Raw genomic sequence first — 26,875 nt, 5'->3', positions numbered from 1 at the left:
AACCTCAAGCTATTAAAAATCTGACAGAATAAACCAATAGCGAGTATGACTGATTTCAGTGAATTGTTACATTTTGCTTTATTCCTCTGTAAGTTTTGTGGGGCACGGCTGGTTTGGCCATTATTTTCATGGACATGCTGTTTTTCCACTACATTGCAAAACTTTGTACGTTTATTCACCCAAGTCAGTGGACATTTGAGAAAACTTTTCAACCCCTGAAATGTAAACTAAAAATTGACATGTCATCTCATTTGGTCTTCTCATAGATCTACTTTTGTATTTTGTGTGCAGAGATAACTTTAACTAACTAAAGTTAACAACATCCATTTTCTAATGTCTGCAAAGACCCTGGGTATCTAACAAGGTTATGATTTTGCAAGTATTTTGGTATATTGTGAAGTCCTCCATTCTCTGCCCATCAGGTGCAATACTCTAGTCAAATTACTTTTGAAGAATGTAGAAAACAATCTCTCCCTAAACTGCAGAGACTTGATACATGAATGTATCCATCTTGAAATACTATTCCTGTTAACGGTCCTTTTTAATATATATATATATATATATATATATATATATATATATATATATATATATCAAATAACCCCTTGCCTTAAAATTGAGACAGGCTAACTTTAAAGACCATTATTCAACTGACATAAAATTTCAGAGCTCTCATGTCTGATGCCATCTTTCCCTTCTGAGCTTTTTTCCATTTTGTTTTTAAGAGTCTGGAAAACAAAAATGGAGTTAAATTTTGAATCAAAGAAACCCATACTGGTCACAAGAATATCCTTATAAGTGTAGATAGGTTCTTTAATGCTGAGCGCCTTGATCAGGCAATTCTTAATAATTAAATAGAAGACAACACTAACTTTAAACTAATACAGTGCAAAGCTGACCATCAGCTTGAATAGTTTTATGGCAAGTGCTTTAGAAGCAAGTTAAATTTTTGAGTTAAAGTTAAATGATTTGCAAACCCTAATCTGATCTTACCAGAAAGACCCAAGAGTGAGTTCTACTAACTCCCTTTTGTCAAAAGATCCCAAGGAACCAGATTCCTATTCACCTACCTGCCTACTCTCTGAGTTGTGATGCTGAAGCTACTTGATGACTCACCTACTTTGCAAAAATATAGTTCTATCATAAATTATGCTTAGAGGTTTGGATATTCTTTGGTTCTCATTCCCTAGAAACTGAAGGTAAACATTCCAGATGGCTCTGAGACACTGGCAGTTGGTCTGTGTAAGAAACTACAGGAACCTCAAAAGACCAAAAAACCTGAAAGCCTATTAGTCTAATACTAGAAACTTGAGACCCAAAAGTAGGAAGCTAGTCAATAGGCTGTCTTGGTTCTGATCACTCTTATACCAGTATAAATCAGCAATAAAGTCAATGGAGTTATACAGTGGTTTAAGAGAATTCGGTCCAGAAGTTTTCGGGGAAAAAAATCACTTCCAACTAGCTAATTTCTCTGAGATTCCATCTTTACTTGACATAATGACTGTTTTCCTGTTGGAAACAATCCAGTTATCTGGTTTGTGAATCAGAAAAGCAATCTTTTCACCATTGTTTATGTATACTTATTTCATGACCAAATATTTTGCCTAAAACATGCTAGCAAGTAGCACTCATAGATGTGTTCAGTTCCAATCATAAAAGCTACAAGTTCCTGAAAGCTTTCTAGGAGTATGATAGGAGTATTTTCAGATCTACATTCTGGCACAATGGAAAATTCAGAAGAAAGTTGGTTAGGTTTGGAGTTAATCACTTTTCACAGCCCCATCACAACCACCACCAAAATATTCATGAACATACTCAGAGTCAGAGACAGACTGAAGGGAAGTTAAAATCCTGAAAATTATTGTTCTTTACTGTCAGTCATGGGGCACACACCTGATGGGAGTATATATAGTATGAATTTCTGTTTTACAATTCAATGATCCACAGGAATATGTTCCATTTAGACAACAGACGTCTATCTCAATGTAAGAAAATATTGGGACTCCAAAAATGGATATAAAAACTCTTCCCCTCCCCCCAACATATAAGAAAACAATGTACTGTTTCCACTGTAGTTGAAAAAAGTTTTTAAAGCAAACAGCCAATTTTTTCAATTTTTCCTCATGTTTAAATAAAGATGTTTATATCCATTGTTGGTGTACCAAGGCGCTATTAATTCATTTTGGTTAAAATCTGAAGGGAACAAGGAATGTAATTTCTAGCAGCAGTGATTGGCCATTGAAGTGGAATTAAATTTAGATACTATTTAACTCTCATCTTTTAATTTGATATGGAAATGCAGGTATGTTAAATCCAAGACCAGACAACTTCAGATTTTTTAAAGGAACAAGGAAACTATAGCCATTATCTTTGAGAATTTTTCTGCAACTAATGGCCATTAAGTTTTTTGATACACTAATAACCAAACATTTTAATTACTTTCTAGATGAAGAGAACAGATTAAGATGATCAAGAGTGGAGAAAGGATCTCCACAGACTGATATCTGAATAGTATTTGGACTGACATGTGGTCAGCACTGTTCCTTTCCCAGGAGGAATACCGAGGTCCCAAACATAAAGTGGTACTGAGCAACCTCAACTCTGGAATTAAGACACTCAGGACCTGGTCCTCTGAGGTTCTAACAGGTTACCTATTTTCAAAAGTAGAATGCTGGACAGATGTGTTCTAAATAGTCTAAGAGCTAGGTGATTAAGAATGTATTTTTCAGAACCTTGAATACTGGAAGCTTTGTTAACCTGAAAGAGCTTATTCTGTAAAACGAGGGTTGTAACTTTGATTTGGCCTGTCTGAAATCTACACTAGAAAAACCTAGACCATTCTTTAATAATACTGAAAATAAGGCAAGTTTGACGTTTTAAGTGAATCTTTAATTTCTCTAACTATAGCTAATCTGGTATCAGAGGCGTAGCTGTGTTAGTCTGTACCCACAAAAACGAGTACTCTAGTGGCACCTTAAAGACTAACAGATTTATTTGGGCATAAGCCTTCATGGGTAAAAATCCCACTTATGAAGTGGGTTTTTTATCCACGAAAGCTTATGCCCAAATAAATCTGTTAGTCTTTAAAGTGCCACCAGACTCCTCGTTGTTTTTATACCTAATCTGGATAATTTTAAACTATGAAGTACATCTGAGGGCCTAGGTAGTTTTCAAAGAAGAAACTGACTGTTGCTCAAAGCCCCAGATATGTGTGGCTTATTGGAGAAATATATGCTGTCAATGGTACATTTTCTATTGGTTACAGATCAGTGCAGACAAAATAAGACTCTCTCTCTTCAGAGACAGGACCTGTAGCATTCTCAAATCAGGATGAATGTTGTGTACTTGTGTTATAGCAAAGATGACCTCACTCTAGTCTGGAGTGAAGTGAACTATCAAAAGAAATGACTGTCTGGTGACACAGTTATCCTTAGTTAGCTTTTTTGGGAACTTTATGAGAAGACCCAACTTTTATTGCATTTAAGATTGAACAAAAAAGCATCCTATAAACAAATTAAGGCTATAAGGTTGTATCCAGAATAGGAAATCTGGTACCTCATAACTCTCCACTCTTAGTAGCAATTATGGAGGCTTTAACTCAGGAATCTACATTTACAACTGTTTTGTCTAATCCTACGCAGAGGAGATGGAATTGTAATAAATATATTTGTGTTCTACCCACACTATAATTTCCACTCTTTCTACCAGTGAATCTGCACCACTGGTAAACTGCAGGTCCTTATCTTCCTAGAGTAGAAAAGCCTTAAAATTTGCTACTCATTTTAAATTAATTTTTCAATGTATTTATTTATTTGCAAATCCAGAAAAAAATTCACTAGAAATTTCAACTCTGGCAGGTAGATGATCTAGCTATTTCCCACATGGTCACAAGGGTTGAGAGAAAGGGAATAAAGGTTCTTATTTGACCACTAGAATTGCAATAATTTGATTTTCCATGGGACCTTTTCTAATCTTTATCCACATTATGGGTGTTCATCTGCAACAACAAAATTAGTTTAGGTAATAGGAGTTATGGTTGGATAATGGTGAAGCTAGGTAATGCACAAAGATTAATAAAGGAGTCAAGGAGGGTTGAGGCCTGGCTTGAAGGATCAAGGATTTCTTCTTGCACAGCTGTCACAGACTTGTGATTGAAGATGTTCTGATATCCTGGACTATTAACACCAAAAATTCTGACTGTAGACTGCTTCATAGTTTGAAGTGAGAGGACTTTACCCATGTTGTAAGGCTGGATTGGAAGATGTAAAGCTGAAAGAGAAAGAAATATGTTTTAAAATATTAATTCACACCAACACATTGAGTAAATCATAGAAGAATCACAGAAGATTAAGGTTGGAAGAGACCTCAGGAGGTCATCTAGTCCAACCTCTTGCTCAAAGCAGGACCAACACCAACTAAATCATCCCATCCCAAATGGTCAGAACTGCTTTCTTGTATTTTAATTGAAAAGTTCTGTAATATATAAGAATCATCACAAAATAGTTGATGGTATATAGAAATATTAATGTCCCTGGAAGGGACCTCCTTTAATTCAATAGAACCATAAAAAAGAGTTATGTCTTATTCCCCTTAGAGAGGAATGCCTGCCTGTCTCCATATACCAAGATGAAGAGATAGTCACTTGAAGTATCTAATATTAGAAAGGAATTGGATTATACAAAGAGAAGATTGAGAGTAATGAAAACCTTCTATTATCTCCTTTAGGATTAGCACATCTTTTCAAATCTCTTGGCATACACATTCATTTAGAGGAAGGAAAGCCCATGCTTAATGATTAATTTCAAAGATAAAAATGTCCAGGCTGTATTTTTTCCTAACACTAGTTATAACAAATGGAATGTGTTCAAGCAAAAGCAGATTGCTGAATGGCTGACAATTATTGAGGAATAAGAGTTTAAAAATACATCAGCCAGAAGTCAGTTTATTCATAAATTATTTGCTTTGAAAACTGTACTCATTAACAAAACACACACACTCAAAACAGAAAGGGTTCTATAAATCAGTCAAAATGAAGATCAAAAAATGGTCAGTGTTCAGCATCATTTGATATAGTTAATAAATGTAATAAGTACATCACTGGAAGTCATTTGCTTAGCATTTTGTATTTGCAGTATATACCAACAGATCATGGACAACATATCACTACTGCCATCTTGCAACCATGTTTCATTCCAGCACACTTTCTATTAATGGGAACAAGGCCTCAATCTCATAAAAATTTACCCAAGTCAAGGTACTACTCAGGTGTATAAAATTAAGCACATGCATGTTTGCAGAATTGGGGGGTTTAGTTGGAAAGAAAAAAGGAAAAAAACAGCAGTAAAGTGTAATTAGATAATCTAAAAATATTTTAAAAGCACTCCATACTTTAATAATTATTTTCCATTTGTACATAATTCAAGAAATATTTTAACAGTCCTTTTTTAAAAAAATAGTATCCGTATAAAGATTCGTTCACCTTCTGGATATTTATTTTATGAAACAATTTGTCTACTACTGGCTCAGTTGTGTTATATCTGTATCACATTCCACAGCTCAGCAGGACACACAGGATGGAAATCAATTTTTAAATTACCTTTTCCTGAATTAACAGAGATCTAGCTAGGTGAAGAATTAACTAAGCGTGAATGACTGCACTCTTAGTCAACCATCACCTTGATGCACACACACACATTCAGAGATCCGATTCACAGGAGCTTTAGAGGAGTCTGCATGTTCCACTCTAACAAGCAACTATAGCCAATGGAAAGACTACTGACTTCAGTGGGCTCTGATTCAAACTAAATGTGACAGTTTACTTTCGAGGAGACCCCCAGTAAATAAATTAGTATGTGTTCTCGTGTTATCAAAGCATCTGTGTGCCTGCATTGGTTTGTTTATTGCAAGTCTAGCTATGGGAGGGATTTTGTAGCAACAAGAACAACCTAGCTTTTAAAAACGTATCATCTGATCTAATCTAGATGGCACTCATAGCAAGGCAAAAGAGCAATGTCAATTTATTTATTTATTTTTGCACCCAGTTTCAATAGAACAACCTTTTTTTTTTTTTTTTTTTTTTTAAGAAAGAAAAATCAGAAGAAAATTTTCCTTTCGAATGTCTAATGTTACCAGGAGCTTTTCAGCAAGGAAGAAAGGGTAGGGTCAAGAGCAACACACAAAAAAGTATAGTGTGTGAGACAGGACTATCAACAAAATGATGAACCTAACTAAACAAAGTGAAGTCAAATGCACAAAGTAATGAAACTGAAAAAAATATATTCTCTAACTTTTCAATTATACTAATTTTAGACACCAATCCTGCAAGCAGAACTACGATGGCAAGATCAGGGCCTTAGGTGTTACATGTAACTAAAACAGCAAAAAAAATATTTCAGACAAATTTGATTTTCAAATTGATGTTCCTTTATTTTGTAGGCCTATCGATACCAACTTTAATAGTGTCTCTTTAGTTTTTTGTATGGGCACATACATTATATGTGTTAGTTTAGATCAGTAGGAAATAAAATTATAGTGTCAGAATCTTCAGTGTGTACAGTATAGAACTCTGCCCCCTTGTGATTATGGATTACAACGCTATTTTTAAATTATACTATCATATAGTACTTAAATAAATTTTCCAGTCATAGCTATACATGAGTAATATTTGTATACTCAAGCTCAATTAATATAAATCATATCTTGTGTCATATGCTTGTTTTAAGTTCTGGTCACCACACTCATTCATTTAACTATTTAGGCACCAATTCTGAAAATTTATACATATGCTTAATTTTTAAAAAGTGTTTGCAGGGTCTTAATCTCCCTCCTTGCCTACAGGGACATAGAACTTAATTTCTGATCTACTGCCATAATGATCTCTCAGAGAAAAGCCCTTATAGTGCTGCATTATGTATATAAATATTCTATTTCAGGGATGGCTGAACTTACCGACCCTTTGAGCTGCATACAATGTTCAGAAGTTCGAGAAAAGGACTGCAGCTACTGGGCCTGGGGACTTCAGGTCTGAGCCCTGGAAGCTATGCCCCGTGGGGCTGAAGCCCTGACACACACGCACACCCCGCTGCCAGAGGAGACATGGTGGGGGGAGCACATGGGGTCCCGTGCCCCCGCCCGGTTTTTGAAAGGGTTTGCTGGCCCTGCTTGGTCACATGATGCTGCCGGGCTCAGCAAGCCTGGAGCTGTGGCCATGGGGAGACACAGAAGCAAACAGCTGGAACCTGCAGGGAGAGCTGCTGCTTTTGAGGCTGCCTCTCCCCATGGAGCTAAAGAAGCAGCCCCTCCCTGCAACTCCCAGCTGTTTGCTGCTGCCTCTCCACAGGGAGTTAACACCTGGGAGCTGCAGGGAGAGGACACAGAGTAAGGGAGGCATGACTCAAGACGTTGGGGTTGGCAGGGGCTGAACCTTTTAATTGTGCCCTCCCTCCCCACTCTCAGCAGGCATCAGTTGTCTCTGGCAGAAACCCCTATCCTCAACATCTTGACATAAGGCAGAAGCCCTGAGCTCCCCCGCCCCCTCATCCCCCGAAGTATGGTAGGCAGAGAATGGGGGGGATGAGAGGGGCTCTGCAAGCCACACTAACTGTAAAAGAGCACGAAGCTCACAAGCCGCAGTTTGGCCACCCGTTCTATTTCTTTACTATGTATGGATGGATGAAGTGTCTCATATCCCCTAACCTCAAAGTATCAATAATAGTTTAAATATTATTTCCACACAGTAATGGATGCAATTGTTTTAAGTGAAAACTGTGTAATTTCATGAGGAAAAATTTAAAAGCCTAAATATTTTTCCAACTTCACAAGTAAACTAGACAGAAAACTAGCTTTCTGTACTGTTTTCGAAAAAATCTATTTGAGGACTATTATGAGACCACATATATAGACTATTTACACACAAGAAGTCAGAGATGAGGTTGTTTGCTAAACCTTAATGTCTGCATTTTCAAATTGCCTTCCTGTGCAACCTTAAGATGTGTACCTATTTTAAGTTTGAAGTGAAGGGGAGGAAAATCCAACTAAAGCCCTGATCCTGCAATTTGTTACACACAGACTGCTGCACATAACCCCACTTACTTTCATAGGGCTCTGCATGGGCACAGCAATCTGCCCAAACACACGCTGCAACATCAGATACCAAGTGCATTAACAGAGATTAAAAAAAGTAAATATATAACAATCAAACCAAAGGAAATGAAAGTCATTAGAAAAAAAATTAAGAATTGAGAGATATTATTTTTAAAAACTAGCACTGATGTTGCAATTTCATTACAATGATGATAACAGTTCTTCCAATCAAGGTTTTCCTTATATAAAAACAACACACAGTAGGTAATTTAATTTATTAACTAGGCATTTGGTGAGCCCTGATCCATTAAGGAAAAATTCAAGGGGGCCAGAATAGAGGAAAGTTTGCAATGTTTCCCTTGTGAAGCTTCCCACAGATTTGTAATATATGGTTAGGATTTGCCGGCCTGTAAAAAAGGCAGGGAGTTCAAGCCCCAAAGTCTGTAGATCTTAGGCACTGATGTAAAAGCCAGGGATGCTGGAAACAATATAATTGAAGGGGGGCTGGGGGGGAGGGTAGGAAATAATGCTGTGTAGGGTCTTATGTTTTCTGCAAGCACAGGGATGAATATAGGATTCCTTCTGGCTCTACGTAAAGAAGAAAAACAAAACTTTGTTTCTTATATCAAATTGCAAGACATACAAACTACCTTCAGAAAAAAATAAACTTGGAACTATTCTCCCTTTATTATTCCTCCTATTCTGCCAATGCCAAGAAAGTATATTCACTTGATCAAAATCCAGAAACCTACTCCATTTCAACAACAGCATTTACATAAAGTGGAAGGAAGAATTCCTCGCATATAAATGCTGCAATCATACATAAAGATATGTTATTAACTGGGAGGGAACACCTTACCATTAATATAGGATTATTGTTGCAAAAATCAAACAAGTTAGGAAATCCAAAAAGTTATGGTTTCTCATTAACTCAGACACATGGTGTACCCCATATACATATTATGATATGTATTATTAAAAGAAATCCAACCTCACAGTTTACACTGAGCAAGGAAAACAAATAGGAAATATGTGGTGGAAATGGGCAACTACATGGCAGAACACCATAACCAGCACTTCAGTTCCTGAAAAACTTCGGCTTTTATTTATAAAAAAATTCTAGCTGTTACACTGCAAAGATATCACTTTGAACAGAATCAATAAAATACAGTCAGCAGACAAAATGAAACAATAGTACTAATGCCAAAAGTTGTCCCCCTTCCACACTTCATAGATAAAGTAGATCCAAAGCATGCTGCTATACCTTGGTTCCCCTGAGGGTGGTGAGGTAAGAGGAAGAGACACTATGTATAGAAACTATGCCGAGAGGTTCTGGTGCCAGTAATTAGCCAGAAGATCTGCTAATAAAAAAGTCAACAGGCACAACCCTCAGTAGGAGAAACACATGGGCTCCAATTGCTATTACTGATCCTGCTACAGTTTTCATGTCTATAAAGCTTATTCGTACTGAGGGAAAGGACTCCTGCTCTACATTCCAATCAACCACTTTTAGGTCCCCTGTGCAAAGTACATGTATTTTAGATTTGCACGTGATAGCAGAATGACAGCATCTGTTCCTAAAAGATGAACTGTCCAATAATCTCAATATGGTACTGACCGTGAAGATGGACAATGTTAACTAGTTTATTACTGTTACAGTAGAACCTCAGAGTTACGAACACCAGAGTTACGAACTAACCGGTCAACCACACGTCATTTGGAATCGGAAGCATGCAATCAGGAGGCAGCAGAGACCAAAAAAAGCAAATACAGTACAGTGTTAAATGAAAATTACTAAAAAAATAAAGGGAAAATTTAAAAATAGTTTTCACAAGGTAAGGAAACTGTTTCTGTGCTTGTTTAAGTTGGTTAAAAGCAGCATTTTCCTTCTGCATAGTAAAGTTGCAAAGCTGTATTAAGCCAATGTTCAGTTATAAACTTGTGAAAGAACCATAATGTTTTGTTCAAAGTTACTATCATTTCAGAGTTCCAAACAGCCTCCATTCCTGAGGTATCCGTAACTCTGAGGATCTACTGTATTTGACCAGACATATCCAGCTTAGCATATGATTGTGAGAGCCTTTATTACAATACCTCAAAATGTGATCCTTGTACATGAAAGAGATTCCCAAGTTAACACTGATGGAGAAACCTCAACATCTGGCATTTTTTGACTTAACTGATTAAATACTGAAACCTTGGTTTTGCATTTATTGTAAGGGTGGGGGGCAATTTGAGTTTGCACAGTATGTTAAAATGAATTTTTTTTCCAACCTTAATTCAAGTTGTATTTCATTTACATGAAACCAAATTTGCTAGCCATAAATTAGAAAGCTCTTGGCACACATTTCCCTAATTTGGGACTCCACTTCAGTTCCATTTCTTGTTTTTCATACCATCTACAACATAGCATTGACACGCAACATCTAACAATGTTTAGATAATTGTAATAAGCAACACCATGAACTTAAAATCTAGTCAGTTTAAAAAAATGACTTAAGTTCCCAACTCGAAGTGTTTTTTCATTTCTCCCTTTTCCTGTGCGATGAGTCATACAACCAAGAGGGAAAACTGGTTAAACTAGCTGCTTTATACAGGGGAAATGGAGAAACTGAATAAACAAATGTCGTTAAATGCAAAGTAAACAATTTTTTGGAGCTCTCTCTGTTTTAGTACTTGTGTGTGTTATACTTTTAACAATATTCAGTAAAAACATTTCAGAGAGGTACAGTTTTTAAGCTGCTGTCCCTTTTAAAAACAGGTTTAATTATTGCTGCAGTAACACGCACAAATAATGTAACGCACTTGTCCCTGCTTGGGAAGATATTATAGAGGAGTTTTGCTTCCTCTTCTATTCTATGCTCAGCCTAGTTTTTGAGATGAAAACTTTAAGGATATATGTTAAACATACAAGTCCAAAATGAAGTAAAAAGTAATTCAAAAAACAAAAACGTAAAAGCTCTGTTTTGTTTTTCAGTTTGTAAAAACAACTGAAAGTGAGAGACTTATAGCACGCGCATGTGTGTGTGTGTAAAAACCACCAAACATGGGCAACAACAATGGAAGCTTCCTTCTATTCACCAATGTGCATCAATCTGTTCTGTATATACCATCTTTGAGATGGAGAAAGTGGTGCAATTCAAAGCCCATTTGATCCTGAACCTTTCTGCTAATACTGTTGAATGTGTCAATTTCTGCCAACTGTAGTAGTAGTTCAGAGATACAGAAATCTGTCCAAAAGAAATGGACTGACACCACAAAACTCATGACACTGAACAACTATCAGATGGTGACAACTTGTGTGTGCTGCCAACCTATTTGGTGATTGAACTAGAGAATATATTATTTGTATGATGTAGCACCTAGAGACCTCCAAATAAAAATGGCTCCCCATTGCACTACACAATGTACAAACACACCGTCTAAAGAGATTAAATGTTTCCTATCCCATTACAATTCCCCACGACATCCTATTCCTAGTTAAGTTTTAAACATTGTTAACTTTGATTTTAAACTGAAAGATCTGAGTAAAAGTAGAAATGCAACAAATTCATTCCACTTTAGCTGCCAGCCCCCACACTCCCCATTAGTGATCAGATTCTCTAGCCACAACTGAATTTCACCATCTTAATTTTAAAACTAAGCGTTTTGAAGGTCTCTTACTAACTAGACATTCAGAACAGGAAGAAAAAATTTAAACATCCACGAAAAAGACAAGAAACATAGAAATGTTTCAATTCAGCATCAATTGAAGGGAAGCGGTCAAAATAATTTAGGCCAAAAATTTACATTTTGCATTAAAAATGTTTTACAGAAACATTTCAATTTATGTATTTAAAGCAATTTGATTAAGTTTAAACATTCCACTGAATTTTTTGCAATCCAAACACTTGCACCATGTGCTAGTGAATAAGAACCTGATAATAAAGCAAAAGTGAAACTGAATAAAATCTATATTTGTTGTCCAAGCTGAGTGAAATGATAAAGATAAACACAAAAAGCATAAATGGCAAAAAAGTCCAGATTATCCAAACAAAAATGTTTAGTCTACATTAATTGGAACAAGTTTTTTTAAAAAAATACATTAATGCGTGACTGTATCCTTTCAATCAAGTATTCCAAAATAATCTTAAAATTCTTACAGTATTATTTAGTTTTCTATATGCTGCATCTTCTTCACATGAATTACTATTTTACAGGATTACTCTAGCTGCACTGTAAATATTAAAATACACATTTACTTCATGAATGTTGTGACAAGTAATCATGAAATTCTGGAACATAAAGGACACTTCTTGGATGCAAATGCTGAATCTATATAGAGTATGGACCTTCGAATGCCTAAATATGATATAAATTTTAATCAACAAAATTACATGTTCTTTGTTTCAGTCAGAAAAATGGAGTTCTACAGTATTCGTAGAATAATAGGAATTTCTATAAAGTGAACAGATAAGGACTAATTAGACACTCATCTGATTGGTAGTGAAAGCATTTCATGCTCCATCTAGTTCAAAAGGTAGATAGGCAAAACTACTTTTAAAGTCAGAAACAATTCTTCACAAATATAATTGTGGCAAAAAAAGTAAAAAGTGAGACAAAAGGACTCATATTATTGAGCTAATACTTCTGCCTCATTAGAACATAATGCCTTGTTTCACTCCATCCACAACATGCTGAAAATTAACATTTTATTCAGTGAAAGGATGACACTTAGCATCAGATGTCATCCATTTTTTTTAAGTGAGCTAAATACAATTTCATGCATGCATGCAAGTCCCATAAAAAAAATTGTGGCTTTTTCGTTTTTTTAAATATTTTCCTCTCTCACTATTGTATGAAAGACTCACAGAAAATTATATTGACTAATACACAAGTAAACTAAAAGGAGAAAAAATATTCTCCCTAATCTTTTAGGCATAGTAAACAGAGTTAATTATAACAATAAAACACTTTCAAACTATTATTTGACTTTTAAGTTATTTGACAACCCTTTTAACTTGTACTGTAACATTCACTTTTACCAGTTTTCAGGCAAAATAACTATTACAAATCAATCTGAAACACTTAAGCCTTAGTTTGATGTTTTCCAAGATGGTGAGTTTTAAGATGTCTCTATCCTATCTAACATAGTTTAGCAGAATTACATATCCTGCTAAAGTAGAGCATTCATAAAATAAAAAAGGATTTCTTCTAGTAATATTTCCTTTTGACCAAGACAGCCTTTACTGTGCTATTTAGCTTTTTTTAAAAGTTGGAGTGAAAGGGTGCGGCGGTACACAGGTAGGAAATTCATAGTATGACTGATACAGATTTTCATTAGAAAGGTTGTGCCTATTTTTTTTTTGATGTGACAAAGATGAACTACATGAACAGTAGCAGAAACCTGAATGTAAAAGAGCACTTTCATCTTTTGAAACCAACAAAAACACTGTGCATCGCAAACCACACACACCTGTTGCCATGCGGCTTTCTGCAAAAACCGCACTGCTTGGTGGGAACCCATACATATTTGCTTTCACTTGGAGAGGTATGTTCTGAGCCTTCACGTTTTACAGTAGAAATGTTATCTGGAATGAACAATGGAGGTTCATCAAATGAAAGGCTTTTACTGCTTCTTCTCTGGCGAGGTTGAAGATTCTTCTCAATCTTTTTCAATTTAAGTTTTTCTTTTTCATCCTCCTTCAAATGTTCTAAACCTGTGGGATCTTTTGTCTCTCTCTCTTCTTTTACATAACTATTTGTTTTAAGTGCAATTGCAAGTTGATGTTTCTGTGTTTGTTTCTGATTTTGATGCAGCAAATGACCAGATGGTGAATGCACAGACGCTGAGACAGGATGGTGGATTTCTTTTGAACAACCCTGGTGATTAAGAGACTTGTCACTCACATTCTGAACTGATGTCTTTTGCATCTGCATAGGTGTTTGGACACGTGATACTTTTTTCACCAACGTATGGGTCTGCTTCTTCACTGTGACCCCCATATCAAAGCTCTGTGCTTTCACATCTTTATCAGTTTGTTTTTTTCTAACTTTAACTGTTTTGTGAAAATGTTGCCACCTCTCTTGCTCATCTGCACTCCTTTTCAGACTTATTGAAGATGCACTGTGAAAACTTGAAACACAAACACCAACTCTTTTTTTTGAATGGCTTATTTGCTGTTTAGTTGTGAGTAATTTTCGTCCTGCACCTGCAGTCAAATTTTGTTTAATCTGTATCATAGATTTAATGTGTTTGGACTTCACAGTTTTGGGACTTTTTGTTGAAATGCTACTATCATCCTGAAGCTTTGTTGCCTCACAGCCTTCCATTTTAGTATAGCTGTCCTGCTGCTGTACATTTTGGCTTGGACAATCATGAATAATACTGCTTTCTAAAATATTACTTCCTGCTTCAGCAGAAATAGTACTTTTCAAGGCTGTTTTATGAAATTCTGTACTGTCCAAGTGTTTGCTAGGATTAACATTTTTATCCGCCTCTTTAGAGTCATCTAAAGGCTCTGTTTTACAGTCTTTTAATGACATAACATTTTTACCAGCAGATTCCACAGTACTCGGTGGATCTAACCTACATTTTGTCTTCTCTTCTACAGATCTGGATAGAACTGAAGGGGTCTCATGGATGTCACTAGAATTCATACAAACTGTTGTAACAGATGAAATGGTAGTCATTCCACTTATCTTGCTTTGGTCATTTTCTTTAGGTTTCTCCTCTGTTTCCTTGATTTTGTACTCAATCTTTTCTTCCGAAGATGCATCAGAACCTATTTCACCAACCATAGTTTCATCCACTTTATTTTTAAATATATCAATATTTACTTTATTAGCTTCATTATTTGCAGAGGTTATAAAACCCAGCCCACTTTTCATAACAGTCTCTGTTTTGCTTTCTGCTTCTTCAGTAGAAGAACAAGTGTTTGTTAAAAGAGAACCTCCTCTTAATTCACTGAACGTTTCATCCAATTTTCCTTGCTTGAAAGTTTCAGATTTTACTTCATCATTCTTTTCATGACAAGCAGACTGTTTTGAACTACTTGGAGAAGGTGATGATGCTTCTTCTGTTTCCTCTGTCTGACCAGACAGTCTACTACTACGCCTAACTTCTTTAAGATGTTCTAGTTTCACTGGTGTACTAACTTCTTCCTGTTTAGTTTGACCCTTGTCTTGCAGTTTTGGTCCTCCCTTTTGGGCACATCCAGATTTTACAGCTGCTTTCTTGGTATTAGCAAGAGGTGCAATGTTTGAACGCTTGGCTATAGTACTTTGCCGCAAACTTCGTACTGGTTCTATTAAAGAGAAAAGAGAATCTCTTAGGTATATTTCATTCTTTTCCTGGCAAACATAAGATTAGACTACAGTGAAAATAAATTTACGAATCAACAAGATTTAACTTACAAAATGTTAGATCATTAATTTTTTATTGAGTTCAAGAAACATTATTAAAACTTAAAACGAATACAAAAGATTGATATTTCAATTTGACATTGACACTGTTTGGACAAATGTAAATGGCCACGTAAATTCTGGATAGCAAGCGAGAAACCAAAATTTCTTAAATCAGAAAGGTCATACTATCACTGAAATAGGAAGAGTATTTAATTGTCCTTTTAACTTCTGTATGAAGTAAGTATCATACAAATAAAGATTTGGAACCTCATCACTAAAACAAAAACACAGTAGTTAAGCTTACATATAACTTTGGGATTCTTAAAATAATCATCTGACATCCATTAAAGTTCATATGTGATATGAACTCTTATACTGTAGAAGTTAATCATCTGTAAAGCATGTTGAGATCTTTGGATGAATGACTTTTATACAAGATCAAACTATTATTAAGATATCAACCTTACTTAAAATCTACAAAAGCAAACAGCCAAAACATTGAAAATAAGAACTTACTGAATTTCAAATCAAATTTTTATATTTAAAGAAAATTGTGAAAATTACTTTGTGTATATTATAAATCAGGCATTTCCAAATCTCATAAGTAGTTTTAAAATACAGCTCAATCTATAGTGCTTCAACTCTGATGTATTTTCTTATCTCCATCACCCTCCCACAGATAATACTTACATGAAATAATGTACTTCCAAAAATTCTAAGTTTTAACAGAATACTGCACTATACACACACACAGAGTACGATATTGGTCAGAATGCCTAAAAAATTCCAATTTTGAAGTCAGTGGTTTACTTCATTGCTGTTTGAGTATATAAAATGGCTCCACTAATTAGTATCTTACCTCTTTACCTGGGCCATAGGTCACATCTTTCTGACCTCTTTATGTGAGTCAGATTAATGGCACCACCACCTCCTTTACTAAAATTATGCCCCAAAACGGAGTTACTTGGAACCTTTAGCAATAGGTCCATTTTTCCAAAATCATTACATGTTTACAACATTAATGATGTTAAACAGCTCTCATGAAAAATAATTTCAAAATATTTATATTATACTTCATATAACCAAGTGATTAACAACATTGACCTAAAGTTTAAAATAGAGAAAAAAAGTTGTAAAACCTCCAAATGTCCCCAGATATGCAAATCTTTGCATTATTTGAATGATCACCTTGTGCCATTAAACGTGGTGATTTTCTTGGTGACTTGACTGAAGTGTCATCCAATTGGTCCCTTAAATTCCTGTTGGGTAAAATTACGTCATCTTCATCAATGGTATCGTTACCACTTTCTTTAACTCCTTCTTCATCCATAATATCATCAAGACCAATAACTGAAAAAAATAAAAACAAAAAAGAGCCTAAAACTTAAAAGTATCTAGTTATAAGAGGTTGGGAAGGGTGGGGGCCAGAAAAGGCGGAAGGCCAGATTTAAAAAAAAAAGGGGGGGGGCGGGAGGGCATGTGAGAACGAACAAAACTGAAAAATGAGAACGCGAGATAGAAAATTCTCATATGAGGCAGTTTCAGTGTAGAAAAAGCTATAACCCAAAGCTTATAATTTCTGAGGAGGTCCTTGTCAAAGAGTCATGCCACTTTCAGAGGACTCATTTATTTTATTTTATTTAAAAACAAAAAATGGGAAGGTACCCAACCCTTACAGAATCAGCTGTCCCTTGCTGTCCATTCCCACCTAAGTGAAAAAAAGGAGAACAGTAGAAAGAGCTGATCCAAAAATGCAGAAAGTTTAAGCCACATTGTTGTTCTAGGGGACAGTTTTTAAATTTTAAATTCCCAATCACATGTATCCCCATCTGAGAGTCGCTAATGCCACTAGGAAGAGCACTGAGCACAGCATGCACTAGTCTTCCAGCCAGAGACTGAGAACATAGTCTGTCACATTCCTAGCCTCCACTAACCTGAGAAGGATCCCAGAGGTTGCTTCTGAATATAGGTTTCCTAAGAGGCAGTCAAGCCACTGTACCAGCCACTCTCCTCACTTTCTCTAAGTATGGTTCTGCAATGGTAGCCTCTCCTATCCCAAGATCCTATGTGTGATTAATGAATCCTGGTCCCTGTGGGATGCGAAATCTGTGAGATCAATCCAAGTGATTTTGCAGAACAAGTAGTAGGGTTTGACAAATACAGCACAGACTCCAGACAACTGATACAACTGCCTGAACAGTAGAAAGCTATCGAGAAGTATTTCAAGGCAAACTAATTTATATGACAAATAGGATCTTAAAAAAATTCTGCTAAATGGTTAAAAATGGTTATTTGAAACTGTGACGTAACACAATATATTTGTCTTGAAAATCAGAGAAAGCAGTTGTTACAGGGACTTAAACAACCATTAAAATTTTTAGACTGTCCCATCAAAAAGTATCAACTGTCTTTTTTCAACTCTATGTTTTTGCAATATTCTCAAGAAAAACATTGTTAATGAAGTCTACGAAAGTTGTTCAGTGTTGAGTATTCTCTTAAGATACTCCAAATGTAAAAGGGATAAACTGCAAGATACTGATACAGCTAACCAAACAATGGTCAATAAACAAGCTTTAACAGCAGGAGGTTCCCCACCCTCGACTTTTCGACCATGAAGGGAGAAAAATGAATGTTTTAGCTAAATATCTGACAGTTTTTATACAGCCTGATTACACAGATTAACCCTGGTACAGTGCAAAGAATAAATGTGACTCTTGAGAAGATTTACACTTGAATTTGCTATTGGAACTTAATTCTAGACAATGGATAATCAAGCAGGAATCTAGCATTAATAGTTACTAGAACCAACAGTAATTTACTTCTATTGGGTTTTATTCAGTTTGTATTTTGACAATCTTTTGACATTGCATTGTATGCCTAAGATTGCTGGAAGACAGGTCTTTGTGCAAATCAGTGTCAGCTTTCAACTATAAATTCACAGAACCAACAATATTTTGACTCTGTTCAGTCAAGCTTTTTTATACGCTTATGTATGCCACAAGACTGATAATGGTAGTCACATCCTGCTCATTTTAATGAATGTTATTCAAATACTTCTGCACTTGGTTTATAATAACGTACCTAATCACTTTCATATTAATCTTATATGTAAAGTATTCTCTCTCCCCCCCCACGTGGAATTACATTTCCTTCCCCAGATGAGACGATGAATGAGAACTGCTTAGTCAAATAACTTCTGAAACATACTTTTGGAGTGCTTCTCAGAGCTTGCATTAAGATCCCAGGTTTCCTGATACTTGTGCTCAGGATGCCCTAAGGTGCCATAAGTACTCCTTTTCTTTTTGCGGATACAGACTAACATGGCTGCTACTCTGAATACAGGCAAGGGGAAATTTTCAGCTGCTGCTGAGAGATAGTAGAGATCCCCAATTGTAGCATAAGAACTAAAACCTCTTAACACAGACTCTGTGCTGCAATTTCCATCTTATAGGGGAATCAGCACCATAGAACCTTGTTAATTTCAAAAGCCACTTGAGCTGCAATGCAACTATTTTAACTGTCTGAGACTTGATGAGGAGCATTCAACAGACTCCTGCTGGGAAAGTGATGAGAAAAAGTGGAAGAGTAGAAATGCATACTGGAAGGAAGGAAGGAAGGAAGGAAAGACAGACCTGAGAAAAGGGCAAAGATAGCAACAAGTAACAGAAATAAACTTTGGAAATATACAAAGAAAGAAAACGCTACAGTACAGACACAAAATGATACTAAGCAAGGCAAGAGAAGAACTAAAGATAGAGAGATTAACAACAGAAAATAAGCAAGCAAAAGGAAGAAAGTGAAAATCACTGAAGAGAATATAACACTAAAGATAAGTGGGTTATACAGGCATGGGTAATTTGAACAAAAAGGAAAGACAAGGGGAAAAAAATCTGAGTAAGATGTAAAATAGAACATACAGAAAGATGTAATACTGGCAATAAATTTAATGTTTTAAATCTCAGTAATCCAAAGTATTTTAAGAATTTTTAAAATTATAACAGTAGTGTATTAATGTCTCATATTAGTGGTTATTTGCATCATACAGATGTAACTATTTATTTTTACTTACAACTTTTTAAAAAAATCAATTTCTACAAAAGTAAAAAATTACAGCTATTATTAATTAATGGAATATTTCAAAAACCAAGACTTCCACAGTATCCTGGGGGACGGAATTACATTCAAAACTCTGAATTCAACTATAAAATGTACATATTTTCACTGATTTATATTTTCAGTAAAATAATTCTCTCCTCCATTGTCCATTATATACAAAAAATTACTTAGCCCTGGTCTACACTGGGGGGGGGGGGGGAGAAGGGGCGGGAGAATGGATCTAAGTTATGCAACTTCAGCTACGTGAATAATGTAGCTGAACTCAATGTACTTTGATCGAATTACCGTGGTGTCTTCACCACGGTGAGTCGACTGCTGCCGCTCCCCCGTCGACTCTGCCTGTGCCTCTCGCAGCGCTGAAGTACAGGAGTCGACGGGAGAGCGCTCGGGGGTTGATTTATTGTGTCTAGACTAGACGCGATAAATCGATCCCCGCTGGATCGATCACTGCCCACCAAGAGTGAAGACATACCCTTGACTAAGTGGATATGGTTTACCTTTTGACACATGAGACACGGTAATTCCAAACTGTAGTTCCAAGCCAGTTTTCCTAAGGCTGCAGCTCTCCATAGCACATTTGACTTTTTCTTATCTCAGTTTGATTTTTTTGTTGGGGGAGAGGGAGGAGTTGGCTGATTATTAGGAACAAAACACCATTATTGCTGCTTTATACTGTTCTTGTCTGCTGCCTCCATCTCTTAACTCATGGTAACAGCAGGAGGAAAAACATACCTAAGTGGCTCCAAGTTTAACTTCAACATATGCTATAAATGCTGCACAAGCAGCTGCACATTTTAACATTTCTACCATGTTGTATACTGTGATTTGATGCAATAGGCCATCAACATGGAAGGTGGGGGATCTAATAGGGAAAGCAGCTACGACTGTACCATGTGCAAGCCTTAGAGTTAGATGAAAGATGTGTAAATCAGGGAACCATCCATATTCAAGTGAATAAAGCTTTCATTAACTTGAAGTTATGCAAATGAAAGTGGATCTTCCCACACTAGTGTTCCATTTCTTAGAATGGTTTCCTGCAATACCAAGATGCAAGGATCTGAATTAAGATTATTCTTTAATTGATAGAGAAAAAAAATCAGTTTTCCACAGTTCTTCAAATTAAGTCACTACTTATATAATTTACACCAACAATCCAAATTCCATATATTTTATTAATTTATCCTCCACTGTTTAAAAGTATATTCGTTTAGATCAAAGAGGATCTGCCTGTCGATACACTGTAGACACACTCAATGAACAGTGCTAACAATATCCCCCAGTCAATATTGCCAAAACTGAGGAAGGAAAAAAAAACTAAAAAAGAAACAAACCATTTAGATCTCAAAACATCGGGTTGGACACTTGTTCCTCTCCTCCACCCCAAAAAAGTATTAAATGAAAGATTTGCCATCTCCTTACGCTCTCAGACCAGAAAATCTGAAGAGAAGGATCAAATTACCATCACTGTACAGCCAGACATTCAGAAGTAGCCAAAGTAATAATCCAGTATGGGACTTGATGGAGCACTGAATTCCCATTTAGAAAAGGCAGTTCTACAATATGGAAACTGACTTCACAATTGTCAGTCATGGTAATCTGCTGTTCTGTCAAGTTTGGAAGTAGCAAACAATAAAGAACATCCTCCAACAATTTCAAGTAAAAAAGTTAAAAAATGTCAGAAGTAGAACTATTAAGCCAAATGGTACAAAGAAACTGAATGTATTACTGTATATTTTATTCTTAAAACAGAAGGCCTTCAAATGAGAGAACCACAGGAAGAACAAAAGACTATATGCCAAGGCAACAACAAATGAAGAATGTCAATTTTGTAGTGCTTCATGAATGTATGATACACACATCAAAGGAACTGCCCTGAAATTTCTGTTTCGTGTTTCTCCACCCACCAAGTTGTACTCCAAAAAAAAAAAAAAAAGAGCATCTAAACCTTCAAAAGGAGGTTCAATTAAATTTGGAAAATAGGTCAATGGTCAACTAGAGATAGAAACGCGTGCAGCAAAGCATCAAAATCCTCTATGTCCCAGACGTAACATAAATCAAAATCAATAGAGCAGACATTTCCTCCATCATTTACTTGTTGCAAACCAAATTTTTGACAACATGGAAAGCATTTTTGTTTTGCCAAGAAATGAGAAAATTTAGGGAAAGAAAACTGATTGGTTAACTGGCGGACTCAATTTCTCTAAAGAACCGAACTAGTCTCAGAACCACCGTATTGTGGTGGGACATGAAAGTAAGGTTGCTTTTAATGGCAACAGCCAAATAGCGCTAAAATATCTAGCCAATGTGTTGCTTATAGGAAAGGCAAACTTTAGTCAGAAACCATAAATACATTTCATCCAGTGGTTTAAAACAAGATTTAGTAAGGGCCAATACTCGATTATGTTTCCATTATACTCAATAGTCTTTCAAGTGATCCTCCTTTTAGAATTGAGAATGAAACAGCTGGATAGAATGGGAAGGGGCTGGATGTACTGCACTCAGTACAGACTCTCTCACTTTCCAAGTAGTGACCTTATGAAAAAAAAATCATCTAAGAAGTCGTCTTGAATATCTTTTGTAGTTTCTCTCTCTCGTCTTCCTCTTCATGTACCATAAATACCAGGTCCTCCACATGTTCCTAAAATCTTGCTTGGGAGGAGGTTTTTCTGAATTTCAGGAGGGAATCAACCTGCTCAAGAGTAACTATGTTTTAAGAAGCATGATCATTCAGGTTCCACGAAGTAAGCATTAGACACTTAAGATGTGGGTGAGCCAAGGAGCTCTGGTGAATGAGGTCCTGAGAGACTGGAAGTATCCATGGTAGACATACTGATATGTGCTTGGGCACTGGCTTAGTAAAGTTGGATCAGGATTACTGAAGTTAGCGCTGATGTTTCTGGCTATACTGGATGTAAAGAGAAGAGTTGGTAATATTAATGGAGACGCAATCAAAAGAATAATAGGATGTCTTCTTCATGCCTATGGTTGTCAATACGAGAAGGAGAATTTAATTATCTTCCTGTTAGACTGAGTTATGAAGTGGCATACGTATGGAAGGAACCATCTCAATACAATCTGCTCAGAAAACATGCTTGGTTAGCTCTCATTTTCCCTCATCCAGTTTATAGTAGCTGAGCCAATCAGCAAGACTGTTGGTCTTACAGCAGGTGTATATGGCAATATGGCGCAGACCCAAATGTAGAAAATCTTTCTAGCCTCTGTTTTGGCTTTCACTTTTTTCCTGTCTTGATGGTTGAGAAAAGCCATTGTGCACTGGTCACTCTCCATTTGAATGACTACAAAGGAGACCGAGCTATGGGATGGGAGTTCAGACTGGAATCTCTCAATAATGTTAGAAATTGCTGGAATATCTATAATAAGTTTTCTCTTCAAGAGATGATGAAGTAATCATTTCTAATGGACCTCTGAAGTTCAGAGGAATTCTCAACATATGATCCAATATCCTGTATCTGGTAGTTTCAAAGCCTGATCAGAAAGTTCTGAAAGAGGCAGAAGTGGAGCATAGAGATTGTTCTACACAAACCACCATCACAATGAGCAGCAGAAGACACTGGTGTGCCGATACCTAAAGGGGTGTGAGGAATTGTTCAATAAAAGGCCTAAATTTTGTTTTAATTTCTCCTCAGGCACTATTACGAGACCATGTTAATTTTGAATAGAACTCCCAGATGCAAGTGTTTCTGAGATGTGATAAGGGAACTCTTCTGATGGTCCACTATGCACTCAAAGTGTTCCCCAGGAGATTGATAGTGTAGAGCACATTGAAACCTGTCAACTTGCCTGATTTTACTTTCTCCAATAGCTAGTCCAGGTTACAGTACAGCTGCATAGCCTCTCACACAGACTACCAAATCTGCCATCAGCTACATGAACACTCATTGAATGAGGACTGGTAGAAAAACAATGCTTGGAAATGATAATGGTTGTTCCCAACTGCAACGCATAGAAACTGCTGGTGCAAGATCACCTTTAGAATATGGTAAGCCTTCCTTGAGACCGATGAAGGAAAAGCAAGACCAGATGCATATCATTATCCCATTGACTCCTCACCGCATGACAGAACTGCACCCCAAAATTTAAGGTTTAATTTATTCTTTTTTAAACAGTATGTTTCTAGCCTTTGAAAGAAAGAAAGAAATTTGAAAGAAAGAAAACCATGAAAATGTGAACAGAGTATAAACCAATGCAATTCAAGTCTGCCCACAGCATGAAACAATAGCTGTCAAAAGGGTGAATTAAGTCTTTTTTTCAGTGGGATGGTAAGTTTGAAACTTAAATATGACAGTTTAAATATCAGTATTGTTAATTACCATAGCTGATCATTTTAGCAAAAACATCCAACTACTGTGCCAAAAGCCCCAACTCCTCTCCATGCAGCTGCCAAATCCTCCAGCTTTGTCCTGACAATTTCTACAAGTTGTTAAAACAAAAATATTTGAAATGCTGAGAAGTACAAGTGTAGGAACAGCACAAAATAAATTGATTTTAATATAAATAAGATCTTCTGTCCTTATTGTAGTATTCATTTTCATATTTCATTCGTTAAAAACTCCACTTATAAATCTAAAAACAGATGTCAAAGAATTTCCACTACAGTGCCACAGAATCCAGGAATGTTACTGCAGAATTTAGGTTCAGCTTGCTATGGAGTACATGGAAACATGAGCATAAGAAAACTTTGTGCGTAGGGGCTGGGGGGAGGGTGGCGCGGCGGAAGAGAGGAGGGGACTACTACTTTGATTAGAAGAATTGAAGCCCCCATCCCTCCATCCTGAAATGAATTTTGAATACTGAAGTTTTGATGAAGTCTGGCCATATTTCTAATCTTTCTATGACTATGTTTCATTTCTGTTTCTTCAACTCTTTACAAGATAGGTATAAACAGTGTATACACGTATATACACATGGTTATGCATATTTATATGTAGAACATGTGTACCCAAGAAGATGTGCAATATTGACATATCTTAGGATAAGATTCAGCATCCGCAGCAATATCTGGAGGAAATGGAGCAGTAACTCAGATAACAGACTTGTGCATCGTCACTATTCACATAATCCAAATTTTGTCAAAGTCCATGAGCAAAAAGGGAGGATACTGAGGATTTCATATGTCTAATGTGAAAAACAGCAAGGATTTTGGGGGGGGGGGGCACTAGCTTTGTAGGTTGAAGGACTATGGGGGATTGGAGAAAAAAGAAGGATGTGAGGGAAGATATTATCTAAGGCTGTCTTTAATCATCATGAAGATGCAGTAAAGGTCAAAATATTTAGTTTTTGCTTTACTGTTCATTTCTAGAAATGCCCTTGTTGTTACTTCCCTTGATCTGTTAGCTGGAGCTATAAAACAGAAAATTAAGTTAAGATGAGAGTCTATTCTAGGTCCTGCAGTAACATAATTTTCTTCCTCACTGTGATGAGGAAATGGTTTTATGTTTTGGGGGGGGGGGGGTTGTTTGTTTTTTTGGGGGGGGGGGAGGGTTTGGAAAAAAATGATTCAAGTACTTGAACATCTGAAAATGCTGATATAATGAAATCATATCTATAGCTGAAACACTGCAAAGCACTACTGAAATTTCAGTAATGTTATCCATCTTGAGAGTATTTGTACTACACCAATCAACCATGAAATCTTTGAACTTTTAATCATAAGGATGCATAATTAGTGTGCCAGATTTACAATGAACTCAATGTAAATATTCTATCAATGCAAATTAGATTAAAAACTCGCCCAGTGGCTTTTAACAACTTTCAAAAACGTTGTAATACACCTTTCAATAACCATTAAACAATGGTATTCCTCTCTTAAACGTTGCTATGAACTGTTTCAAATTTAAATATATTCTATTACGAAGAACACTGTTAGCGATGGCAATGGTTTGGTTTGAAACCAACCAAATCAGAATGCCTTGGGATCTGGTATCAACTGAGTACTAGAAAGCCTAGAAATATCAAAGTATCTCAGAGCTCTCAGGAACAGTTTGCATCATTCAAGCACTCCTACTGCTAACTCTGCATTGTTGCAATTCTGAAGGCAGCTGGCTACTTTTGCTGGTTAGGTATAGTACTTATGCAAAGCTTAATCAGTACTTTGGTCGGGGAAAAAATTACACATACTGAAGACAAGCCTAAGAAAACCCTGATCCAGACTGGACATCCCCCCCAAAAAAATACAAGTCTTCCTAGATAAGTATTACAGATGCCTTCATATGAAATAAAGAACAGCCTGTGTTTTAATGCCTGGGGCCTAAATCATAAAATAGAAGGGGAAAAACCTCAACTCATCATTTTCTACATTAGCAAAAAGGGATGGCACTAAGTATTTTAAATTGTAGTCTTAAAAAATTGTAAGATTTACCTGTTGAACAAGGCATCTGGAAATTGGGATCATTGCTATCCAAAACAGGCAAACAGAACTGGGCACTTGCAGATCCTAGCATAGGATCCTTATCGCTGAGCATGTTCTTCAGCGAATCCTCTAAGAGATTCTGACTTGTACTAAAATCCTCACAGACTTCATTCTCCAGGTTGGATCCTAGAAATAGGGCATCATCTAAGTGTTCAGTAGGAATTAAATGGTTAAATGTATCAACTATATCCATGAAGACTCCTGTGTGTCTTTCAGCCCTATAGAAAGATAAGAAAAATACCATAAGAAAATAAGCTACAAATTGTGAATAACCTAAAAAACCAATAAGCTGTTTTGGTGGTTGTGTTTTCTAAAGAATGCTTAAGATACTTTAGAATTGTAACAAATTTCTGTTTATTGCTTAGAATGGACTCCTTGGAAACCTAAAAATTTAGTTATCTTTTTTCTTCCCCTCCATCAGCACATACAGACTAGGTTGTTATTGTAGGCTATCAGCACTGAAGTACAGTACTGGCATTTATATGCACATACAGTGAATTGAAACATTCTCTTTAAGAAAGTCTAGCTGGACCTCAATCAAATAAGGGAAAAAATCAAGACCAACCAAATCTGGGCCAACTGTCTTGAAGAAACATCTCTTCACCTTGAAAACTAAAGATCTGATTATCCTCAATTCCCACTGAAAATAACAGATTAGAGGGAGATCAGCAGCTAACAAGATTGGGCCCAAAACTGGAGGGAGAAGAACTACATTCTAGTCCATGCAAAAAGCTACTATGGAAGTGTACACATAGCCATATTTTTAAGATATAAAAATTCAGATATTTCACCTATTATATTCAACTACATTATTATTACTATTATATTCACTACACACAAAAAGCTCTTCGGCTGAAATTC

General features: G+C 36.2%; 1 protein-coding gene across 6 annotated transcripts in view; it reads right to left on the bottom strand.

Moving 5' to 3' along the window:
* The window catches only part of PHF3 (PHD finger protein 3), a 77,934-nt gene that overhangs the window by 33,577 nt on the left and 17,482 nt on the right, over nt 1-26,875 (bottom strand). For 2 of the 6 annotated variants that reach the window (XM_084623619.1, XM_084623620.1), the window contains exons 2-4: nt 25,964-26,232; nt 16,657-16,818; nt 13,538-15,368 (exon numbers count right to left, since the gene is read on the bottom strand). In XM_084623619.1, coding sequence (XP_084479745.1) covers nt 13,538-15,368; nt 16,657-16,818; nt 25,964-26,207 — 2,237 coding nt within the window. In that variant the 5' untranslated portion in view covers nt 26,208-26,232. Of the gene's footprint in view, nt 1-13,537; nt 15,369-16,656; nt 16,819-17,402; nt 17,559-25,963; nt 26,233-26,875 lie in introns of those variants that run through there. The other 4 variants (XM_084623623.1, XM_084623621.1, XM_084623624.1 and 1 more) reach the window with 4 other exon arrangements.

The sequence above is a fragment of the Lepidochelys olivacea genome (assembly GCF_965140295.1).
Source record: "Lepidochelys olivacea isolate rLepOli2 genome assembly, chromosome: 3".
In the NCBI taxonomy this organism is placed as follows: domain Eukaryota; kingdom Metazoa; phylum Chordata; order Testudines; family Cheloniidae; genus Lepidochelys; species Lepidochelys olivacea.
The sequence above is the reverse complement of the archived record's forward strand: the minus strand, read 5'-3'. Positions and strand labels throughout refer to the sequence as shown.